At 41.3% G+C, this 25,067-nt stretch overlaps 1 protein-coding gene across 6 annotated transcripts in view; it reads left to right on the top strand.

Annotated features, from left to right (window-relative positions):
• The window catches only part of UACA (uveal autoantigen with coiled-coil domains and ankyrin repeats), a 72,099-nt gene that overhangs the window by 24,200 nt on the left and 22,832 nt on the right, over window positions 1-25,067 (top strand). For 3 of the 6 annotated variants that reach the window (XM_074966657.1, XM_074966656.1, XM_074966652.1), the window contains exons 1-7: window positions 10,779-11,212; window positions 15,725-15,858; window positions 19,197-19,285; window positions 20,112-20,176; window positions 21,907-21,964; window positions 23,915-23,985; window positions 24,101-24,207. In XM_074966657.1, the coding sequence (XP_074822758.1) occupies window positions 11,174-11,212; window positions 15,725-15,858; window positions 19,197-19,285; window positions 20,112-20,176; window positions 21,907-21,964; window positions 23,915-23,985; window positions 24,101-24,207 (563 nt within the window). In that variant the 5' untranslated portion in view covers window positions 10,779-11,173. Of the gene's footprint in view, window positions 1-10,778; window positions 11,213-15,724; window positions 15,859-19,196; window positions 19,286-20,111; window positions 20,177-21,906; window positions 21,965-23,914; window positions 23,986-24,100; window positions 24,208-25,067 lie in introns of those variants that run through there. The other 3 variants (XM_074966651.1, XM_074966653.1, XM_074966650.1) reach the window with 1 other exon arrangement.

Here is a 25,067-nt window from a genome sequence, read left to right as displayed (position 1 = left end):
AAGTAAAATCTTTATCTGCTCCAACTACTCCTCGATACATTGACTTATAAAGGATAACTGGCAAAGCTGTGCTCTCTGAGATCACCGATTTAAAACAAAAAACAATGTTGAACTCTGTGGAAATAAAAACTGTTTTCTCTGTGACTAACTTTTGTTTGGCACTATTGAACTCCATGTGTTTATGTGATTAAATGGGATAACAATGCAAAGTTTATGTGCTAGAACAGCTAAAAACAGCTAATTTTGAATTGGAAGTAGTAATTGCTACAATGTAGATGCATGCCTTAATCATGAAACGCAAAGCTGAATTGTCTGTTTTTCATAAACCAGCCTGTTCACTTCCAGCCATAAACTAAACCAGAAGAGCCTGTTTACAAATTAAATAGGATGAAAACATTATCTTGCAATTTCCCATGTCAGTGTTTCTCCTTTGAGTTTAAATACATATATTTTGCTGCCCTGCTGGGGGTGGGGATCTGTTTAAACTCTGCAATTGAAGGTTTGAAATTGTGAGCAGAAAGGGGGAAAATAGTGACGATCATACACCCATCTGTTTTTAATCTTTATAGATATGTCCTAGGGCTTTGTAGTAGCTAATCCATCTACCATTTTTGTAATAGGTAGCTGCAAGATCATGTACTTGGTTTCATAAAAATAGAATGGTAAGAATGCTCTTTCAACTTTAGGTAATGCTTTTTGTACATTAAGGGTTTGAGAGTGGTTCAGCAGTAGACTTCTTTTAAACATACTGCTAGTAGCAAAAGCTCTGTGCAGAGTGAATATCAGGTAAACTAAACATTTTTTTTTCTTTTTCTGTTTTATACCTGTTGAATGTGGATTTTAAACACACAAACAAACCCCCAAAAGACTGTTTGAATTCCTGGGCATATGTATTCCAGATCTACATTTCCTCCTTATGCTGTAAACAAAGTGTGTGTACAGGAAAGTCCTTCTAGTTAAAACTTGTGTTGACATCAATGACATTTCCATGCCTGGAATGAGAGAGGAGGCTACCCACTGTGTAGGTGAGTGGGATTTTTCAAAAGCACTCTCTACTTGTTGTCTACGTGTTCCCAATGGGAGTTTTACTTACTGAGTTGGATGGGAACAGAGTTAGTCCAATATAATATTTTTTTCCTTTCAAAACAAGGCTTTTTTCCAGGTGTAAAGCTAACAGGGATTTGGCAGCTGTTATTCCTTTAAGAACCTTATTGTTACGCCAGAGTTTTAGATAACTTTTGTTTTTGTATTTAACCAAATCCAAATGTGGAAAGTCAAATCAATTAATCTTTTAGGTCAAAGTCAGTTAAGGCCTCTGGTATACACTCATACTGATTTATTTAGATCTTTTTATAGGGTAAATGTTGGATCCTTGTATAATACTGCATTGTTTAAAAATATTTGGACATCAGCGGAGACATTTTAGCTACTTGGATAAAGTACATGAGCTGCATTAAAGGGTCAGACATACTGGGGTGAGAAGCCTTGATTTTTTTATTTATTTTAATTTTTTAAAATCCTAACAGCTGGTTCCAAACAATCTCCTTTATTTCTATAAGGCTTGGGGGGAGGGGAGGTTCTTGAAGTGGGGGGTGGGGATGTGGGGAGCGAAATTGGGGGACATCATTGGCAGCTTCCCACAAAGAGTTTTTAATGTGCACTATGGATTTTGTTTTTCTTCAGGTTAGATTTTTGTACAATGGTGCTAGCTGGCCAAAGATGTTTCCCTTGTGACTTGATTCCTTTGCAGGTCTTTTAAATTGGAATGCTTTAGTTTATAATATTACATGGGAGAAGGGACAATAAACAGAAGAAATTACTAAATCTACCATCCTTTTAACCATTATCTCACCATATTAGCATTCCATCCTTGCATGCTGCTCCATAGAGGTGTATCAGTACAGGCAACATAGGGCACTATACCCGCAGTAGAAATCTTATAGAGCTAGAATGAAAGTACACCTCCTTCCCCCCCCCCCCCCCCCACCCGCCCCAGTCCTCCTCTGCTTTCTGGAGCTGTCACGCTGATGCCTCTTACTCTGAATGGACTGCTGCCATCAAACTGCCCTTTCATATCGTCTCTCTCCTGCAAGATGGGTTTCTGATTATGTAATTTTGAACAGCCACAAGTGAATCATGTCACTGTAAAGCTGTTGAACACCAGCTCAGGTAGTTAGCATCCCAGACTCTGCTTTGTTTTGGAACAGAGTGAACAGTGTGAGTTCTTCGCTCTCACTCTTGCTTCCAGAAATTTCTTTGGCCTTCTTTTCCCTCCGTTTATTTAGGCCTCTCTTCCCTTGAAGGGCACTGAATAGGCTAAGATAAAATTAATTAGTATGTCCCTGTGGCAAGGCTGTTCCAATAACATTTTAGAAACGAACAGGAAATGAGGGGGATTGCAATATTTCCTTCCAGTGCTGACTAGCCAGTCCAGTGCAGTTGCCTCCATGCCACCATGTCCTTATTTCTCTTCTTGTGGGACATAGGGTTGCCAGGTGTCTGATTTTTTGACTGGAACTCCTGGTTGAAAAGGGACCCTGACAGCTCTGGTCAGCACCACTGACCGGGCCATTAAAAGTCCAGTCAGTGGTGCAGCGGGCCTAAGGCAGTCTCCCTGCCTGCCATGGCTCTGCACAGCTCCCGGAAGCAGTGGCATTTCCCCCACTCCGGCTCCTAGCATGTGGAGCCCCCTGGCCTGCCCCCACCCCAAGCACCGGCTTCGTAGCTCCCATTGGCCGGGAACCACAGCCAATGGGAGCTGTGGGGGCTGTGCCTGCGGATGAGGCAGCGCAGAGATCCACCTGGCTGCTCCTCTACCTAGGAGCCACAGGGGGGACATGTTGCAGCTTCTGGGAGCTGCTTCAGGTAAGCGCTGCCTGGAGCTTGCACCCCTGACCCACTCCCGCGCCCTAACCTCCTGCCCCAGTCCGGAGCACGCTCCTGCACTCCAAACCCTTCATCCCCAGCGCTACCCCAGAGCCCGCACCCCCAGCCGGCTCTTCACACCCCCCACGCCCCAATCCCCTGCCTCACCCCTGATCCCCCTCCCGCCCCCTGAACCCCTTGGTCCCAGCCCAGAGCTCCCTCCTGCACCCCAAACCCTTCATCCCTGGCCCCACACCAGAGCCTGCACCCCCCAGCCCAGAGCCCATACCCCCTCCCGCATCCCAACTCACTGCATCAGCCTGGAGCCCCCTCCCGCACCCTGAACGCCTCATTTTTGGCCTCACCCCAGAACCCGCACCCCCCTGGTGGAGCCCTCACCCTTACCCCCTCCCACACCCAACCCCTGAGCCAGCCTGGTGAAAATGAGCAAGGGAGTGAGGGTGGTGAGAGTGAGCAACAGGGGATGGAGTGAAGTACGGGGGGGGTGGGCCAAGGATGTTCGGTTTTATGCAAGTAGAAAGTTGGCAACCCTAGTGGGACATAGAATCATAGGACTGGAACAGACCTCAAGAGGTCATCTAGTCCAGTCCCCTGCACTCATGGCTGGACTGATTATCTAGACGATTCCTGACAGGTGTTTGTCTAACCTGCTCTTAAAAATCCCCAATGATGGAGATCCCACAGCCTCCCTAGTCAATTTATTCCAGAACTTAACCATCCTGACAGCTAGGAAGTTTTTCCTAGTGTCCAACCGAAACCTCCCTTGCTGCAATTTAAGCCCATTGCTTCTTGTTCTATCCTCAGAGGTGAAGGAGAACAATTTTTCTCCCACCTCCTTGTAACAACCTTTTACATACTTGAAAACTGTTATCATGTCCCCTCTAATCTTCTCTTTTCCAGACTAGACAAACCCAATTTTTACCATCTTCCCTCATAGGTCATGTTTTCTAGACCTTTAATCATTTTTGTTGCTCTTTTCTGGACTCTCTCCAATTTGTACACATCCTTCCTGAACTCTGGTGCCCAGAACTGGACACAATACTCCAGCTGAGGCCTAAGCAGTGTGGAGTAGAGCCGAAGAGTTACTTCTGATGTCTTGCTTACAACACTCCTGCTAATACATCCCAGAATGATGTTCGCTTTTTTTGCAACAGTGTTACACTGTGAGACAGGGTTGGGCCAGATGGCTACAGGAGAGTGATAGAAGGCAGCTATATTAGCCCCAGATTAAGTAGGTCCCTCTTACCTGGGTAAAGTAACAGGGAAGGTTCCAGAACAATCAGGAACTTTCTGGAAACAATTAAGGCAGACAGGCTGATTAGAACACCTGCAGCCAATCAAGAAGCTGTTAGAATCAATTAAGGCAGGCTAATCAGGGCACCTGGGTTTAAAAAGGAGCTCACTTCAGTTTGTGGTGCGTGCGAGGAGCTGGGAGCAAGAGGCACTAGGAGCTGAGAGTGAGAAGGAGTACTACTGGAAGACTGAGAGGTACAAGTATTATCAACGATCAGGAGGAAGGTCCTGTGGTGAGAATAAAGAAGGTGTTGGGAGGAGGCCATGGGGAAGTAGCCCAGGGAGTTGTAGCTGTCACGCAGCTGTTACAGGAGCCACTGTAGACAGCTGCAATCCACAGGGCCCTGGGCTGGAACCTGGAGTAGAGGACGGGCCTGGGTTCCTCCATCCCCCCAACTCCCTCCTTTATACCGGAGGAGTTGAACTGGACTGTGGGTTCCACCAGAGGGGAAGATCTCTGGCCTGTTCCCCAATCCAGTAGGTGGATCAGCAGAGACTGCGGGGATTGTTCTTCTTCCTTTCCCCATGCTGGCCAGTGATGAGGCTAACTGAGTGAACGGCAGATTTGAGCCACAAAAGTGGCCAAACTGAGGGCTGCCGTGAACCTCTGAGGCGAGAAAATCCGCCAATAAGCGCAGGACCCACCAAGGCAGAGGAGGAACTTTGTCACAACTGTTAACTCTAATTTAGGTTGTGGTCCACTATGACTCCTAGATCCCTTTCCACAGTACTTCCTCCTAGGCAGTCATTTCCCATTTTGTATGTGTGCAACTGATTGTTTCCTAAGTGAAGTACTTTGCATTTGTCCTTATTGAATTTCATCCTATTTACTTCAGGCCATTTCTCCAGTTTGTCCAGATCATTTTGAATTTTAATCCTATCCTCCAAAGCACTTGCAACCACTCCCAGCTTGGTATCGTCCACAAACTTTATAAATGAACTCTTTATGCCATTATCTAAATCATTGATGAAGATATTGAACAGAACAGGACCCAGAACTGATCCCTGCGGGACCCCACTCGATATGCCCTTCCAGCAAGACTATGAACCACTGATAACTACTCTGATGAAGTGAGCTGTAGCTCACAAAAGCTTATGCTCAAATAAATTTGTTAGTCTCTAAGGTGCCACAAGTCCTCCTTTTCTTTTTGCAGATACAGACTAACACAGCTGCTACTCTGATCTCTGGGAATGGTTTTCCAACCAGTTTTGCACCCACCTTACAGTAGCTCCATTTAGGTTACATTTCCCTAGTTTACTTACGAGAAAGTCACATGGGACAATATCAAAAGCTTTACTAAAATCAAGATATACCACATCTACCGCTTCCCCCCATCCAGCAACCTGTTACCCTGTCAAAGAAAGCGATCAGGTTGGCTTGACACGATTTGTTCTTGACAAATCCATGCTGACTGTTATTTATCACTGTATTATCTTCTAGATGTTTGCAAATGGATTGCTTAATTATTTGCTCCATTATCTCTCTGGGTACAGAAGTTAAGCTGACTGCTCTGTAATTCCCTGGATTGTCCTTATTTCCCTTTTAATAGATGGGCACTATATTTGCCCTTTTCCAGTCTTTTGGAATCTCGCCCGTCTTCCATGACTTCTCAAAGATAATTGCTAATGGCTCAGATATTTCCTCAGTCAGCTCCTTGAGTATTCTAGGATGCATTTCACCAGGCCCTGGTGACTTGAAGACATCTAATTTGTCTAAGTAATTTTTAACTTGTTCTTTCTGTATTTTAGCCTCTTCTGATCCTACTTCATTTTCACTGGCATTCACTATGTTAGACGTCTTATCACCACCAACCTTCTTGGTGAAGACCGAAACAAAGAAGTCATTAAGCACCTCTGCCATTTCCATGTTTTCTGTTATTATTTCCCCCCCCCCCCCCCCATTGAGTAATGGGCCTACCCAGTCCTGAGTCTTTCTCTTGCTTCTACTATATTTGTAGAATGTTTTCTTGTTACCTTTTATCTCCCTAGCTAGTTTGATCTCGTTTTGTACCTTGGCCTTTCTAATTTTGTACCTACATACTTGTGTTGTTTGTTTATATTCATCCTTTGTAATTTGACCTAGTTTCCACATTTTGTAGGACTCTTATTTTTTTTAATTTTTAGATCATTGAAGATCTCTTGGTTAAGCCAGGGTGGTCTCTGGCCAGACTTCCCATCTTTCCTACTCAGTGGGATAGTTTGCTCTTGTGCCCTTAATAATGTCTCTTTGAAAAACTGCCGACTGTCTTCTCTTGTTTTTCCCCTTAGATTTGCTTCCCATGGGATCGTACCTACCAACTCCATGAGTTTGCTAAAGTCTGCCTTCTTGAAATCCATTGTCTCTATTTTGCTGTTCTCCCTCCTACCATTCCTTAGAATCATGAACTCTTGTGATTTCATGATCACTTTCACCCAAGCTGCCTTCCACTTTCAAATTCTCAACCAGTTCCTCCCTATTTGTCAAAATCAAATCTAGAACAGCCTCTCCCCTGCTAGCTGTCTCCACCTTCTCAACTAAAAAATTCTCCAATACATTCCAAGAACTTCTTGGATAACCTGTGCCTTGCTGTGTTGTTTTCCCAACATATGTCTGGGTAGCTTGTCCCCCATCCCCACCAAGCCCTGGGCTTTGGACGATTTTGTTAGCTGTTTAAAAAAAGCCTCATCCACCTCTTCTTCCTGGCTAGGTGGTCTGTAGTAGACCCGTACCATGACATCACCCTTGTTTTTTACCCCTTTTATCCTTACCCAGCGACTTTCAACAAGTCTGTCTCCATCGTAAGACAAGCTTCAGAACTCCTTAACCCTCTCTTGGAATCTTCTCCCCCTTACAACCAGCAGTGCATCCAGAATTTTGCAACTGGGATAAGGGGTAAAGCAATATGCAAATTAGCAACATTTTAATAAAAGAAAGCTACATGAAATCATATGCTTGTGTGCACCACTAATGTTAATGGTACTGGCTGTCTCGCAAAGTAGTTGCTTGTGTTTTGTGTCTTTAGTCAGCTCTCAATAAATAAACATTAGAGCTGATCAGTTCAAACATTTGAGACTGCAGTGTACCAGGAATGGAATATGAACATTTCCCCAGTAGCCACAGTTGTTGGCAGAGTAACAAATCCTTACCAATACACAGATATTGTGACAGGATATTGGGTTACATTCAGCAACACTTTAACTAATGGTCTCTTCGTTGCCAATATTTCCTCCATTGTTAATCAGTAGATCTGATCTTGTTTCTTGGGTAGATATTGTAAACAATGCTTAACTATAACCTTTCACCATAGCTATATTTGCTGAAGTGTGTAGAGAGCTGAGCAACAGCATTGCAGGCAACTTCACTGTAAGTTCTCCACCAGCGTCATGGTACCTTTTTGCCAGTTGGTTGACAATACAACATGGAAAACTCTAAGTCAGCACTTTCAATTTTTGTTCTGCTTTTGTAAGGCATTTGTTGAATTGATCCTCATGTGAAGGCATCTCTAATAGCCACTGATGCTCCTACAAGTTCTGTGTTTTAATATATTGATCATAAGTGCATGTCTAATTTATTTAGGGCACTTTTGGGCAAGAATCTAGAAAATACATTGTACGTGTCTTTTCAAGGCAGTCTTCCTGATTTCAGGGAGAGAGAACTTTAAAGATATTTTATAGGCAGATGCCAGTAAATCTACTTCTGAGAGATTTTCAAATCAATCCCTTCTCCTTGACTAAAGTTCTTGGCCTTTACACCCACTTAATAAAACAGCTGCTCTGTTTTTAAGGGAGCACTGGCAATATTACCCTGCAAAGAAACCCTTGGTCTGTTGGCAGTTAATTTAGCAGCTTTAGATTTCTGCTCTGTTTTCAATTTGAAGACTAATTCTGTTAAAAAAAAATAATGCAGTGCTATAGATTTAAACTTGTTCATACTGGGGGAGAATGTGGCAGAAGCATCATCGTCATGGCTGCCTTTCCATTCTTTCCATATTTTAATTGTTCTTTTTATTGGCAGACTGTTTTGTCTTGAGTAAATTCCACTTTACCACAAGCTTTTTAAAAATTTTCCTTGCACCCCAGTTGATGCCATTAGTAAAAGATCTTTGCTGCTGTTTATGGTTTTGCATTTAACACATCCACTGTGTAAGAACTGTGCTCTTTTTAAAATACTTTGGTGCAGATGTTTTCTCCCTAGCAGTGCAAATCTTAAATAATAATAATAAAAAAAAGTCATTTTCTGCTTTTTCTTAAAATGGCACCTTGTGGTGCTTTTGGGCATCTTTGAGAGAGGAGGCTTTTTTCCCTATAGTGTTTCATTATTTCCTATCCTTCAAGCTGTCTAGAGTCTAGCTAACCCAGGAAAGCCTTTACTGTCATTCCAATCAGCTGCTGGGTAGGGTTTATTCAAAGCTGTCTTGTGGCTGATACCCTTTCCGGGTAGCTACATTTTCAGTTATTTGGCCTTAAGTGGGCACAAAATAGGAACAGTATTTTGTGGCATGAGACCCCCGAAGGCAATGATAGGCAGGGTGCTTCATGGAGGAACTTGTCATCTAAGAAGTTTCTGGCAGCCACAGGAGAAGTGAAGTCCAGGAGACTTGGATAAATATTGGTCTGTCAGCAGATAGAAATGTGAGAAAAGCAAAACTCTTGGTTGGGTGAAATTGAAAAGAGAAGCAGCCTGGCTGTGTGCCGGCCACAGTCTTAGCTGAAATCATGCACCAGGATGATAAATGGAGCCAAGAACTGTATCTAGCCAAGCATCTATATTGCCCTCATCACCATGATACCTACCTCAGAAATTAATCTTTGGCACCAGCTCTTGGTTTTCAGGCTGCTGTTGGAAGTGTTCCTTTAAACTTTGATTCATCAAAGTGAGGGTGCAAATTTTTTCCTGGATCTTGTGCAGTATTGATGAGCCTTTTTAATTGGCCTCTTGGGACTTTCTTGTCCAGCCCGTCTTGTGAACTGAGCAAACATTAAGTTCCTGTTGCTACTTCCTTCTGAGAATACAGCTTATGGCCTTACATATGTTACAATACTGTCTCTCTAGTTCTGGTGGCATATGCTGCTCCCCCTGTGGACTCACTGTTCATATTTAGAATGGGCTAGAGTGCTTTTTCCTGCTCCTTTCTCTAAGAATTTCCTGTTTATAATATGTCCATGTTCATCTATCTCAAAGGTGAAAATTCAAACACATTTTCTTAAGTTCTTTGGCATGCTGGTGAGTTATGTTGTTGCAAACCAACTAATCTGACTCAGTGTGACCTGTTTTGATTTCAGTTGTGCTTTTAAACATATCCTTTTCAAAATCAGAGTGCTAACTTTATCTTCATTTAGCATGTTCAGGGTAGGCTTATATGTTTTCCAAAATACCTTTTATAGCTGTAGGAGGTTGACTTGTTTCATGGTGATAAGATAACTACTGGTATGACACAGCCTGTATAAAATTCACTTAACCTTTGTTTTGTTGGAATGTTCCTGTCATGTGGAAACTTTGACGGCAAATAACTCCTTGGAACACGCGCTTTCAAAGAAAAAAAAAAAGTGTTTGATTTGGCATAGGGTCTGTTCTGAAGGCGGCAGATAAGATGTGTGACTTCTTTCAGTATTATGAAAAATGATTGCCTTTTTTGTGTGACAGCAATTGTGTGCGCACAACCCCAAATGTGGACAGGAGGAGGCAGGATCGTGTACTGTGAAATGTCTGTTTTCCAAAAAGGTCTCCACAGAAAATTGTACTTGCAGTCTCACTGACTGTGTATGTTTAACAGTCTTGTGGTGTCCTGCATATTTTCTTTTTTTATTACTGTGCACCACGTTTATATCTCCTACAGACAAAACAGCCAATAGTCACGATGTTGACCTAGTCCACTAAATATGGTGTTCAGGAGATTTCCACTGTTAAATTTAAAATGTGTGAAAGAGGACCCTGCGTCTTCAATACTGTTAATCATTACACTGTCTATTTAATGGTTTGACAGCCTCTGTGGCTCTTCTCATTTGACATGTTGGGGAGACAGACTGGCAGCAGCAGTAAGCTGAAACCTGGTTGTATTCAGAATGGGATTCATACTCGTAAAAGGAGAATTTTTTTTTTAAAGCAAAGGCATGTGCTTTTTCTAAATTAAAATCGGACACATTTTTGTCAAAATAGAATCACCCAGTCTGTGTGCTATGTAGTCATTACTTTGCCTAAAGTCAGATGATCGTAAAGCTGATTCCAGCTTTCAGTGTTGTTTGGTGGAATAGCTAAATCTGTTCCTGCCATTATTTGTAACATCCTGTTTAACAGTGATAACTGTGACCCTCATATAGTGTCAGTCAAAAGTTAATTTGACTAACATGTTTGTTCCTTTAAGGTGAAAGTTTGCACATCTGCAAAATGTGGCACCATGGTGGTAGTTTCACACATGCTTGTCTCATTTGCTACCCATAAGCATAAAATGTATTACTCACAGGATGAGCATGCATAAAATGTATTATTAGCTATTTCTTTCTATCACTCAGCTATCAAGTACTGGACAATCAAAAAATAGAACCAGGCTGATGTGAGACTGTCTGCAGATTGTTTACAGGATATTTCAGGTCTGGGGAATATTACTGTGAGTCAGTCACTGAGGCAGTCTGTGCTGCAGCACAGAGTCTGCAGAAACAAAAGCTGTATGTAGGGTTTTCATGTGAAGTGCCAGAAAGGGACAGCCTAAGCAGTCGATACGAAAGAAGGAATTCCTGTACCGGTCTTAGGCTGTCCCTGGGCTGTCTTTAAGTGAAAAAACTTATTTTTGTAAGAGTTATGAAGTCTGAAGAAGACCCTGAAGATGGAGAAAATATAGTTGGGGATCCAAGCTAAGTGAAGGATGGAACAAAATGAATGTAGCCAAGAAAAACCAGTATATTGCTTAGAGCAGCCTGTTTTGAATTCTGGTTGGGTGCTTGCCTTGTAAACTGCAGCAGTTTGTAACTGAAATCGAGGTAAATTATTTGCTGCTGACAACAAGGAGTTGCAAGTTCTATGATGAGTTGTTGGTTTTCCTGTGCTCCTAGAAACACAGTAGGTATCTTGTATTTCCTATTAATGGAAGAGAGGTTTTTTTTTAAGTAACCCTGTCTGCACGAGTTTAAATTTTGTAAATATTCAAGCTGTTCCTTACTTTTTATTTAGCATCCCTTATGTCTGTAGCCACTATAATAGTGTTCATAAATGTTGTAGTTTCTTGTTGGCAGTTTCTACAACAAAAAGGTTAAAATAAAAAACAATGCTGTGAACCACTTCTTAATTGACAATTACTTGGTTTAGTGGACCATAGTAAATTGACATAAATTGAAAATAATCTTTGTAGAAATCACTAACCTTTATACTGTACATTGTTTTCTTAGGACTTGATACTAAACTTTTTTTTATACTAATTCTAAATTTGTGAAGATCTTAATTATGGGTATAACGACATAACATAGTAGTGGTTTTATTTGGAATATTTTTATGATTTTAAAAGGAGCTTTATTGAGGAGTTTGAATTTGTTCACACTTACAGATGTAAGCGCTTGAAGGTTAAGCCTGAAGATCTTTGACAATTTAAAGCATCTGTTTGCATGCAAAACGTTTTATTGAATTCGCTTTGACCCTAACACACTGAATAGAGTAGAGCAGTGGTTTTCAGCCTTTTTTCATTTGTGGACTCCTAAAAAATTTCAGATGGAGGTTTGGACCTCTCTGGAAATCTTAGACGTAGTTTGCAGACCCCTGGGGGTCTGCGGACCACAGGTTGAGAACCACTGTATTAGAGTATTTAGAGGCAGCAAGAGGATGCTTCATACATAGTCTTTAAAGTATATAAACTTACACATGCAAAGAAATTTAGAGTGACAAGAAAAATTGCCAGTTTTCAGAGCAAAACAACTTATTCTCTCCAGGACTAGTGCACACGCTAGTTTAGTATGGAAGCAATGACTGGCTTTAGCTAAACACCAAAAAGGCAAAGGTGTTTTAATATAGTAAAATTTAGCTAATTTAGGTGGACTGGGAGAGAAATTCCAAAATAGATTTTAATTGACAAGTCAATGAACAACAAAAGGAAGGGTGTGAACACATTACAAAACACACTTCACTTTGACAGTTGTTTACTTCTACTTATTTGGTACTTACTGTACTAATAGTGACTGTTGTTGGTAGGACGTTTAGTAAAAGAGATATTATCCATTACCTATTTTATTACAATACTGAATAGAGGTTCCAGTCATGTTTGCAGCTCCATTGTATAAGGCATTCTGCAGAGTAAGTGTCACTTCTTCAAATAGCAATGTGAGACCTTGCTACAGCACATTAGTATTAGAGAGGTTACTAGAGACAGCTGTCTTTTTGTATGGATTATCTATTTGCTTCTTTATTAAACACACTTAGAAAGACCAATGTTCCCTAATGAGGCAAAGTTTTTAGAATTCTGGTTTTTTTTCTGCCCAAATCTTGATTTTTTAAAAAACATTTTTACATGAATATGTATTCTTGTTTTATGTACCTTTTTCTTGTTTTCCTTCCTTCATATACATGTAAAGACTGACAAGGCTCTCCTGCTTAAAGATCCAGAAATCATAGATTGATGTTTTTGGCAATTTAAGACTGGAACAAAATATATTTCTTACAGTGCATACATTTAAATGTTACATTATCAATATCAGTTTGCAGTGTTTTTATTGGAGAAAACACAAAAATGATTCAGCCTCTCTTCTTTGGAAATTTGGTTAGGTCTGCTGAATGCTGGTTTGGTAGAAGAACTGGTTCTCACTAAATCAAGAAGTTTAATACTTTTATTCAGTGACCTGCAGCAGCTGGAAATAGCTTTGTTTTTGTTTTTGGTGAATTACATAGAGAAGCTAGTCTCTAGGTAGCCAAACTTGCAGCTAACATCCCAGTATAATCCTGGGTTTTTTTTCCCCTTCCACGTCGTCGTCCTGTCAGCAACTTCACCGATCAATCTGACATGTTGCATGCAGCATTTGAGCTCCCAAGTGGAATTTTTCTGGACTGTAAAGGGCAATTTGGATAAAGTGATTTGGAGGCAAATAGGTCAGAAGTGGAAGTGGTTTTCACTTATTGGGATAGATTCCTAATATATTTTGGCTTGTCAGATCTTTTAGACCAAGTGTGCTGAAACTCTAAATTTGTGGGTTGAGTTTTTTTTTTTGGGGGGGGGGGGGGGTTGATGAGTGTTGTCTGACTAGTATTGGTGGGTGAATTACTTAGTTATTAAAAATGATTTATGCTTTCTTTACAAAATCTGCATAGCCAAGTACTCTGCAGGCAATTTGAAACAACTCTGTGAACTTCCTCATTCTCAAACTGCTTGAGGATAGCTAAAATGTCTACACTGTTAATAGGAGAGAGCTGCACAGGGATCCTGATCTTCTCTTGCTTGTTTCCAGCGTCAGCTTTTCATTTTGAAATTGGAAAGTTCGGTAGCTGGTTCTACTATATAGTTCAGCCATTACTTTTTTGTGTGTGGTTTTTTTAATGGGCCAAATTCAAGAAGGAATGGAACTCGGATGAGAATCTTGGTGCTGAACTAAACGTGTGTGGGAGGTGTAAGTTGCCCATAAATTGAGTTTAAGTGGGTATAAGGGACAAAATAGTGTAATTTGCATCAGTTGGGCATTCAGTTGTGTATATTTCAAGTATAAGTTACTTCTCCAAGGTGCAGGAGAGGAGTGTACCAGGAAAAGCAACTTGAAGGAGTGTGTAAGATAAAAGCAGCTACTTCCTCGCAATCCTGTGGTGAGTTTTAGCCATGGAATAAGTGGGTAGAACACCCACATGCTTTAATGGAATTTGCACCATCTTAAGCTAAAGATGAATTTGGTGTCAAATTGGCTACACTTATTTTGCATACTGCTGAATACCAAATTGGCAGAAGTTGGAGTATTTTGCCAATCACATTGCTCTCTTCTATTCACTTGATATCCTACACATAAGGATCATAAATTAAATTTAGTTTAGATATACCCCATTGCATTTTCATCCACAACACTCCTTCCTTGTATGGGGGGAGGGGAATCTCCCAATCAAAATCTATAAATTCACCACTCTATCCTCAATGTTCCTCATTAAACCTCTTGGCTGCTATACAGAAAACTGTATTTGGAAATGTCTAGGTAGGTGGCAAATTGTAATTTTACTACTGCTCATATTCTGTGCTAAAACAGCCTATTTTTGTTACTCCTTCTTGCTGCGCACTTACATTTCGTCCACTCGTTATGTCTTAAAAAGAACAGGCGGACTTGTGGCACCTTAGAGACTAACAAATTTATTTGAGCATAAGCTTTCGTGAGCTTTTTTTGTGAATACAGACTAACACGGCTGCTACTCTGAAACCTGTTATGTCTTGTCTCTTAATTTGTAAGCTCTTTTGGACAGGGGACTGCTTTATACCACATGTTAGTTGAGTGGGGCCCCAACCTGGCTTAGGCTTCTAGGACTCTGCTGCAGCATAAATGTTGGACAATAATAAATAAAGATGCACTCGGAGGTCTTTGTTCATAGGTGGCCCGGAACACAGACTCATCAACTATGCAATTAACTGCTCTGCTGTGTGGTGTGGCTCTTGTGTTAAGCTTTTGTTATCATGGAAGTCACTCCTTCATAAAGATGACAATATGTATGTAAACTTTCATATGGCCCTTCCAGCCCATTGCAAAATCCTTGTTATGTGACTCCCCCATCTATGTATTTTTCAAATGTAAAACTGGTCTCCTGACTTGAGACTTGGCATGGAATCTTAGCTAACTTTTCTGGGGCTACTAACCTATTAAGAGCTGGTCCAAATGCTACTAAATTTGCATCCTCACTGTGTGGAGTGGTACTGGGTTATGCTTTCCTATCCTAGATGTGTATGCAAAATCAAAGATGTGGAGTCAAACCCTAAAGTGAATTTAGGATGTTGATAGCTGCAGGCTGCAAACTTTATGTCCTTATCAAATATCCTTCCGTAAAATGTCTTAATCTTGCACTTAAGTAGAATGCAGGCTGGAAAATTGGCAGCGGGTAGAGGCAGAGTTAAGTTTCTTTAACCTTATGCCCTATGGTTGTTTTCATACTTTCATATTGGATTTTATGCTTTTAATGTAAACTTATTTTTTGTTTTGTTTTTGGACTTCATAGCATGTGGGTCTTTAGAGAAATCTACAGAATTCTAAGGGGACTTTTCTCCTTAAGTATGTGATATTCTATTCTATATATTTCTTATAATGTCCACAACACTGTAGTATGTGGGCATCTTCCTGCAGTGAATTAAGCAGTGTGACGACACATCTGTCACGTGGTTTTTCTCTTATGCTTTCCCCAGTGGGAGAACTGTGTGCTGGAGCGTGGTATCTTTGGTAGGGTTTTTAAGTATACATGCTGCTCTGTGTCTATAGTAGATATTGACAAATGAAACTAATTTAATGAAGATTTCTTGCCTGGTAATAGGAGCAAATTATGACATTTAATTTTTTTTATGATGGTAATCTTAATGGGTTCACATTATGCAGTAAACTCACTTGTGGTGGTTTTTTTACTTATGTCTTTATGCAGCTGAATACAGATTGGAGCAAATATGATGATCGGTTGATGAAAGCAGCTGAAAGGGGAGATGTGGAAAAAATTTCATCTATCCTTGCCAAAAAGGGAGTCAATCCTACTAAACTGGATGTGGAAGGGAGATCTGTGTAAGTAATTTCCAAGAATGTAGTGGAGGATGATGGCATGAGTAGTGAAATCTGTTTAGACGATAAATCTTTCTTCATTATGTCACATTTTTACTGATGGTGTGTATTAGACTCCTTCCCATCTGAAACAGACAGTAGATTACAGAATTAGAGTTCTAGAATTAAATATCTATTAGAGGTAGATGATTTTAAGCAAAAGAAGAGTGTACACTAATTCCATACTTTACTAAAATAAGTTCCCCATTATACCATCCTAGATAGAAATTCGCACTTCATCCAGCCACAAACCATTGCTCTGAGGGCTGTCAAACTTCCTGTTAGTCAGGTTCATTTAGCAATACTGATTTTATAGGATGAGGGGAAATAAGGATGAGTGCTCATTGACATCCGTCCCTCGTAGAGATGTGTGAAGTCCTATTTTGTGAACTGGAAAGGCAAAAAGGTGCAGATCAGTAGAGCCTAGGGTAGCAAAATTGAGATGGTGGTAATCTGAAGGACGTTATATTGGGCACTGTGAGTGGTTGAGGGGTTTGTAGGGGATTGACTAGGTAAGAGTGGAGTACTAGTCTACAGACTAGGGACCGAATGGCTAGGCAGCAGTTCTGCGGAAAAGGACCTAGGGGTTACAGTGAATGAGAAGCTGGATATGAGTCAGCAGTGTGCCCTTGTTGCCAAGAAGGCCAATGGCATTTTGGGATGTATAAGTAGGGGCATAGCGAGCAGATTGAGGGACGTGATCGTTCCCCTCTAGTCGACATTGGTGAGGCCTCATCTGGAGTACTGTGTCCAGTTTTGGGCCCCACACTACAAGAAGGATGTGGATAAATTGGAGAGAGTCCAGCGAAGGGCAACAAAAATGATTAGGGGTCTGGAACACATGACTTATGAGGAGAGGCTGAGGGAACTGGGATTGTTTAGTCTGCAGAAGAGAAGAATGAGGGAGGATTTGATAGCTGCTTTCAACTACCTGAGAGGTGGTTCCAAAGAGGATGGTTCTAGACTATTCTCAGTGGTAGAAGATGACAGGACAAGGAGTAATGGTCTCAAGTTGCAGTGGGGGAGGTTTAGGTTGGATATTAGGAAAAACTTTTTCACTAGGAGGGTGGTGAAACACTGGAATGCGTTACCTAGGGAGGTGGTAGAATCTCCTTCCTTAGAAGTTTTTAAGGTCAGGCTTGACAAAGCCCTGGCTGGGATGATTTAATTGGGGATAGATCCTGCTTTGAGCAGGGGGTTGGACTAGATGACCTCCTGAGGTCCCTTCCAACCCTGATATTCTATGATTCTACTCTACAGTATAGCCACAGGGAGGCTTGAAAAGAGACCTGAAAGCAGGAGGATGGGGAAAGATAGGGAAAACCTACTCAACAGAAATCTGTGATCCAGGGATAATTCCATTAATTCAGGAGTCCGCAGCATTATAGAGGCTTGCCCATGAAGCCAACAGTGAGAGAGCTAGCCAGTCCAGAAGTGGCTGGCTGTCATTTTTATTTCCTTCCCATTGCACAAACTGAATCTATATATGTAACTGGGTTTTCTTGTTTGTATGTAATAGTATATGGAGTAATTTCTTACATTTCTTTAAAACAAACACCTTCCCCCTAAATCTAAACAAATCCTGCCCTCTGTGTGTCCTCTAAAATGTTTCCTAAACCCCTTTTGGGTTTGCTAATTTAAGTCTTTTCATAATGGATGTTATAGGAAAATACAGTTTAGTATTTTTAGGATCTTCAAAATGAAACGAAAAATAAGATTTGAAAAGCATTCTCCAGATATTACTGCCAATCATTTTGTCTCAAATTACCGGTGTGGAGACTGTATTTCTAGGTTGTCCAACAGCATTAGTACTGTATGATTTGTGGTAGCTAATAGTTGGTAAAAGGAATGTACGTTTGGGTGGAACATTCCTATAGCCATCAAACTTAATATCACAGTGTAATCTTTGGCTATCTGCCTGATTCTGCTAACCATTTCAGATTCTTGAATCATCTTGCATCAAAATTGCCAGGTACACCAAGAAAGCAGAAGTACAAGTGGCTTTGGATATTGTGCCTTACAAGTGTCCATTCTTTAATTCTTATACATTCTTTGTCCTCCTTGTGTTTTTCCACTATTGCTTATATTCCAGTAGTTACTCTGGTTCAATGGAAATATGAGTGTGCATGATAGTATGGTTTACTCTTACTTGAGGTTTGGTGATTTCTTAGCATATTTATGCACCAGTGCATAGGAGCCAGTCCTAGCTTTTTATAACTAATTCCACAGGTGAGTAAGTACTAGGCGTAAGTATTTTATGGAAGAGTCTGCTGGAATTGTGTTGTATATCCACCTCCTGTCTGAAATAGGAGGGATTCTGGTTACAAATGGAAAAACTGAGCTACAGCCATCTTTGTAATAGGTGGACCAAACCCAATAACTCCTCTGGACTGAAGCATACTAAATAGACTTCTGAGGGACTTTCCAAGCCTGTGGTGTACTCCATCTTTCTGCAGCCCCCTCAGCATTAAAAATAGTGGGATCCAGCAGCACTACTTTTGGGGCCCCAATGCCACCCTGTATCTTTTCTGTACTTATCAAATCCCAGAGTGCATTAGCAAATACACAAATAAAACTGAAGCTGAGGTTGATCAGAGTGAGAGATGCAGCCAGTTGAAAAGCAAGGGAGCCTGACAGTACATATAGAGGGAAGTGTTAGATTTTGTGGGGAGGAAAGGTAAAGGAGAGAGGAGGATGAGGAATTGCTCTTTACCAGAAGTTATCCTCCATCTTTAAAATTTGGATTGATAGGAGCAGTTTGAGCTGGTTCTTATAACAGTCAGCTTGACCATCCTTCCTCAAGGTATGTTCACAAAAGTTAACAGAAATCCATGCGGCTACAATTTCAAACTGAAGTGATAGAAGTGTCATTGCTTTGACTATGCTAATGCTTGATCCTAGTAAATTTGAATCATAATTAGGAAAGGGAAAGCTGATCGATATTTTACTTATTCTCTGCCACAGACACAAAAGTAGTGTACTGGTTTTATTGAAGGAAATTTATGCTTCCTCTTCTCCCCGCCTCCTTGCGCCCCCTTCCCCCCCCCCCCCCACTTTTAGTTGGGTCAGGTCATGCTACAACGCTAGACTTTCCAAGCTGGAACTACATGAGTGAAATATGGTTTTACTCTACCTAACACTTCACTGTACAACTGTGGGGATTTTTGGTGGTGTTTTTTTTTTTTTCTCCTCGTGTGCTCTGCCTCTGCTGGCAAATGTTACCCTTTTTTCTTTTTGTTCTTCCATGCAAAACTAGTCTGTTTAAGCCAAGAAATGCATAGTATCTTTTTTTCCCCCCTTAGATTTCATGTTGTAGCATCAAAAGGAAATCTGGATTGTTTGAATACCATTCTTGTACATGGGGTTGATATCGTAGCCAGCGATGCTGCAGGTATGTTCCCTTAAAGTTTAAGGGTGAAATTTTCAAAAACACTTGGCACAGGTCTGATTTCCATCCCAAAACAAAATCTACATTAGATGCTTGTAACTTGTCCTGTAGTATGGAACAGGCTAAAATAGATGCAGACTTGAGCACGTATTGAATAACTACTTGAAATTCTTTGCTTCCTCATGGCTAGAAACATGGCATAGAGTACATGCTTCAAACTGTCTGATTCTGTCTTGGATATAGTTTAGGTTCTCTGAATTGAACAAATTTCCAGGCAATAGAAAAGTTTAACTCAAAAGGGTTTAAATGATTTTAAGTACTCTGGCTCCTCTGAATATGGACTTGTCTACATTTGCTATTCTAGCTAAGTAAATCTTAATAAATACATTTAAAATATGTATGGGAACAGCATGGTTTATGGAGTTCGGAAAAAGTGCTGGGAGAATTTCAAAAGGTTTGATTCTGAGTAGTATGTAAAACCATGCAGATGCTTTTCTGAATTGCCTTTGGTCCAGAAACCAGCCTGGAAGTCTCATGGGATTTTCATAACCTCAAAGTTCTATCGAGGTTCTGAATTTTGTAGTGAGTAAGGAGGCATGTGAAAACTGGGAAGGTGGTGAAAAGAAGAAATACAAATTTGTTTAGTTATTTTATCTATGTGTCAAATTTCTTGTTCCTTATGAATTACAATATTGCATTACGAATAATGAAGTATCTGAATACAAGGGAAACCTATTAAATGTTTTCATGGTATATTTTACTGCATGTTGATATTGATAGCCCTACTGTAGTTCCCAATTTAATGCTTTTATGTATATTTAATCCGTAGGGAGAAATGCGTTGCATCTTGCTGCAAAATATGGACATGCTCTTTGTTTGCAAAAGCTATTACAGGTATTGAAGACAGTAAATCAATCTTTGTGCCACATTTTACATTTAGACGTAAAAGGGAAGTATGTGTTCTTCAAGAGATGCTGTTAATTTTATAGTTAGTTTAAAAAAAAAATTAAAAGTAATTTGTGGTACTGCACCTGCCCCTAAATTCCCCTTTTGGTGATGTGAATCTTTAGTGCATCTGGCACATAAATACCTTGCAATGCTAGCTACAGAAGTACCATGCGAATGTCTGTTCTCACTTTCAGGTGACATTGTAAATAAGAAGTGGGCAGCATTATCTCCTGTAAATGTAAACAAACTTGTTTCTTTTAGTGATTGGCTGAATAAGAAGTAGGACTGAGTGGACTTGTAGCAAAGTTTTACATTGTTTTGTTTTTGAGTTCAGTTAGGTAACAAAAGAAATCTACTTTTGTAAGTTGCACTTTCACGATAAAGAGATTGCACTTCAGTACTTGTATGAGGTGAATTGAATAATACTATTTCTTTTGTTTATAATTTTTACAGTGCAAATATTTGTAATAAAAATAATACAAAGTAAGCACTGTACACTTTGTATTCTGTGTTGTAATTGAAATCAATATATTTAAAAATGTAGAAAAACATCCAAAAATATTTAATAAATTTCAATAGGTATTCTACCTGAGTTCCCTGTAAGCCGCATGGCCGTGCAGCTGCCTATTAAGCCCCGTGCAGAAGCTCAGGGCTGCAGTGGGGAGAGACACCCCTCCCCGCCGGCCCCAGTGCCGACCGGCCTCAGACTTGCTGCTGCCGGGGGAGAGGAGCCCCTCCCCCGGCCCAGCCCAGGTCCCTCGGAGCTGCCGGAGAGAGGAACCCTGGCCCCAAGCTGCTGCGTTGAGAGAGGGCTGGGGGGCAGTGTTTCTCTCTCTCTCTCTCTCTCTCTCTCTTCCCCCCCATCTTCCCCATCTGCAGCCCCGGGGCAGCCTGCACCCTGAACCCCTCATTCCCAGCCCCACTCCAGAGCCCACACCCCCCATACCCCAACCCTTTGCCCGCACCCTGTGTACCCTCAACCCTCTGCCCCAGCCCTGAGCCTCCTCCCTGAGCCCCTCATTTCCAGCCCTACCCCAGAGCCTTCACCCCTAGCTGGAGCACTCCCCCCCCCCCCCACCCAACCCTCTGCCCCAGCCCTGAGCCCCCTCCCTGAACCTCTCATCCCCAGCTCCACCCTAGAGCCTGCACACCCAGCCAGAGCCCTCACTCCCCCCACACCTCAACCCTCTGCCCCAGCCCTGACCCCCCCCTCACATCCCAAACCCCTCATCCGCAGCTCTACCCCAGAGCCCTTACTCCCCCCATCAGAGCCCTTACTCCCCCCTGCGCCCCAACCCTGAGCCCCCCCCCTCTGAATCCTTCTGCCCCACCCCCACCACATGAATTTTATGTGCACCAATATGAAGGTGATGTGTCACACGTCGCCTCCATATTGGTGCACATAACAAAATTCATTCTGCACATGGACATAAAAAATTAGAGGGAACACTGTATTCTACTATTTAACAGTGCGATTAAAACTGCGAATAATCACAATTAATTTTTTTTAATTAATCGCGTGAGTTAACGGCAATTAATCAACAGCCCTAGTTTAAATGTTTCTAGTTCAGTGATTTCTAGTTCTTTTACTTGTAAGCCTGAGTGACTTGTGCATTATAAATATTGGAATTAAATCTTGATACATATCTAGTAAATAAGAATTATTCTTTTAACAGTACAATTGTCCAACTGAAAATCTGGATCTTCACGGTAGAACTGCTCTTCATGATGCTGGTAAGCAGTGTTTTTGCCATTCCAGGAACTGCTGCATGAAGTTATTTATTTCCGTTCGTTTTAAGAGGTTCTCCTTTAAATTATATTTCTTACTGAAAAGGATACTCTATCATAATGTATCTACTGTAGAAGAAATTGGCGTAGGTTATTTTTTCCCCTTCAATTGACCTTATTAAACCTGTGGTAGAAAATATGTATATGAATAATTTTTCTTCTTCTATCACTCAGCTAATATCTATAGTGTTGAGAAGCACTCAAACACGAATTCTGTTTTCAGGTGCCTAAAATTTTGAGAAAAACTCTTTGGTTGAAATATCTCCTGCTTCTAAGCTAAAAGTGTATCTGTGTCTGTGGAGGCAGAAGGAGTGGGGCTTGATAAAATTTTATTCATTTTTAGATCAGTGCAAGGAATTGGATTACTGCTTAAGACCTATTTTTAGATGAAGTTTTCCACTCTTACCCAAATGGCTGCTTCTTAAAACTTTGAATTGTCATAGACTTTGTCCTCATAGAGGAAAATGTGCCTTTGACAGGTCATCAGTCAGTTTACAAGAACAAAAGACGTTAGAGAACTGCATATAACAAATGAGTTTTTCACTGAAATTTTAACAATATGGTAAAAGACGATGCTCTGAACACTGGTGTACAATGTTAATAGACTAAGGCTTTGTCTACAATGGCAAGTGAACGACAAAACTTTTGTCGTTTAGAGGTGTTAACCCCCCCAAGGTAAGTTTTGTCAAGGAAAAGCGCTGGTGTGGACAGTGATTTGTTGACAGGACCGCTCTCCTGCCTACAACGCTACCGCCACTCATTGTGGGTGGAAGTTTTTTGTCCGCGGGAGAGCTCTCTTCTGCTGACAAACAGCAGCTACACTGCATGCCTTTTAGCAGCACGGCTGTAGGGGCACAGCCGTGTGTCGCTAAAAGCTGCATAGTGTAGACATAGCTTAAAGATAGTTTAGTCTCGATCAGTCTAAATCCTTCTAAAACTCTATGCCCCTCCTTAACATTTTGGACTGTGATTGTGTGTTCATTGCAAATTGCACATGCTTTCAAGAGCATAGCACCAGAGTTCACTGAATCCTAAAGCATAAGACACTCTGTCTGTGTGCTGAATTTGACTTTCCTGAGAAACAGTGTATTAGAGGGTGGAAGCTGGGGTATGGTATTCTGGAGGGACCTTGCACAGATACTGCCACAAATGACACTACTTTCTAGTTAAGTTGCCTCCTCCAGCATAAGGCTAAGGCCAGTTGTTTAGAATTTTAGTACAGGAATGTTTGTTCCTGCTGGTGAACTTTCCTTGCACTGTAAACTTTTAGATGTGGAGGGGTTGGGGGGATAGCTCAGTGGTTTGAGCATTGGTCTGCTAAACCCAGGGTTGTGAGTTCAATCCTTGAGGGAGCCATTTAGGGATCTGGGGCAAAAATTGGGGATTGGTCCTGCTTTGAGCAGGGGGTTGGACTAGATGACCTCCTGAGGTCCCTTCCAACCCTGATAGTCTGATTCTATGATGTGTGCTGAAGAATATAGCTATCACTTTCCTTAGAGTCCATTCAAAAGCACAGCACTATGATAAAAATTATTGAATTCATATTCTATAGGTATCTGTGTTGTCCTGCACAGAATAAAATACAAGCATCTTGTTTGGGTTTGATTCCAAGTATCTTGCTCCATAGGTTGTGAGCAGCATTCAAGGAGTGCTTAGTTCACGGTAAGGAGCGTATATAGGGGGAATGCCTCTTGCTGCTCAGCAGCTCCTGTGGCTAATTAAAGGGCTGCAACAAGTTTGAGTCCTTTCTGGTCCTGCTGAGCTAGAGGAATGGTGGCTGCACAGTGGAGCTTGGGGGATGAGGGCTTAAAAGTGGAATCCTAGGCGTACTTGGGACTCCATGGAAGGCTCTCCTCAGACACTTAAACCACTCTTTCTTTTCTTTGTTCCCCAAAGCGATGTCAGACTGTTCCGCTAGCATTCAGCTACTGTGTGATCATGGTGCCGCAGTGAATGCCAAAGATGGAGTAAGTCACTAGTTATTGCTATCCTTCCTTCTCTTCAGAATCTAATGGGATGCTGTGTGGTGTTGTTTTTTCCTCTTTGAGAATGTGCCCTTTCCCAATTTTTCCTGTTTTCCAGGATGGGAGGACACCCCTCGTGCTGGCCACTCAGATGTGTCGTCCAACAGTCTGTCAGCTTCTGATCGACAGGGGGGCTGATGTGAATGCCAGAGACAAACAAAACAGGTAACACGTGCCATTGGGATATGTTGGCAATGTATCTGTGTTCTTAAACAACAGAAGTCTCTCAGCTTTCAGACTTTCAAGTTGTAAAATAAACTTGTCAAACCGTACAGCTGAAACATATACTAAATTAAGACTTCAAATGTTGATTAGCCAATTCAAGTAACATAAATAAATGAGACAGCATTCACAAAATGCCTGTTTCCACAAACAAAGTCAGTCATTTCCATGACAATCTTCTATTTTTCAGTGTATGTATTTCTGGCTTATGCAGCTGAAAGACTGTTGACTTGTGTAGAGAATGTAGTCTGGTGCTTTATAGTAAATTGGAGAGAAGTAGAGTTGACAGCTGAAAGACCCAAGTGAAAGGGATTACCTCTTCTCTGAACTCAGGCACTTGTGAAAAAATTTCTCTTCACAACATAGCCCTTCATGGTGCACTGTGTTGCCTGTCTGTTGCTCCTCCCCAAGTCACATTTTTAAAAGCGCCCAAATCCCATTAAGGCTCCTAAGTGACTTAGGCCCTCTTGTAATTTTTACCTTGTGTGTTTACATATCTGTACTGAGCTTCATGCACAGCCACTTCTTCCCCAGATATTTCTTCTTGGATTATAAATACACTATGCTGAGGGGTGGGCCTGGGGCTTGTCGTGGTTAGAATATGGGAGTTTGCAATGATACTTTTGAAAGGTGCATACGCACTTGTTTGGGTGGGATTACATGTTTCCAGGCACCTTCAGAATTTGGTCTGATGTATTTTGTGACTCTTTTGATACCTTTTTTTTCTATAGTATTTGGAATTTGTGTGCTGAACTTCTTAGTAAAACTTGAAATGAAGGATGGGATAATAAACCTGTGTTTTG

The sequence above is a fragment of the Natator depressus genome, chromosome 10 (genome assembly GCF_965152275.1).
Source record: "Natator depressus isolate rNatDep1 chromosome 10, rNatDep2.hap1, whole genome shotgun sequence".
NCBI lineage: Eukaryota > Metazoa > Chordata > Testudines > Cheloniidae > Natator > Natator depressus.
The sequence above is the reverse complement of the archived record's forward strand: the minus strand, read 5'-3'. Positions and strand labels throughout refer to the sequence as shown.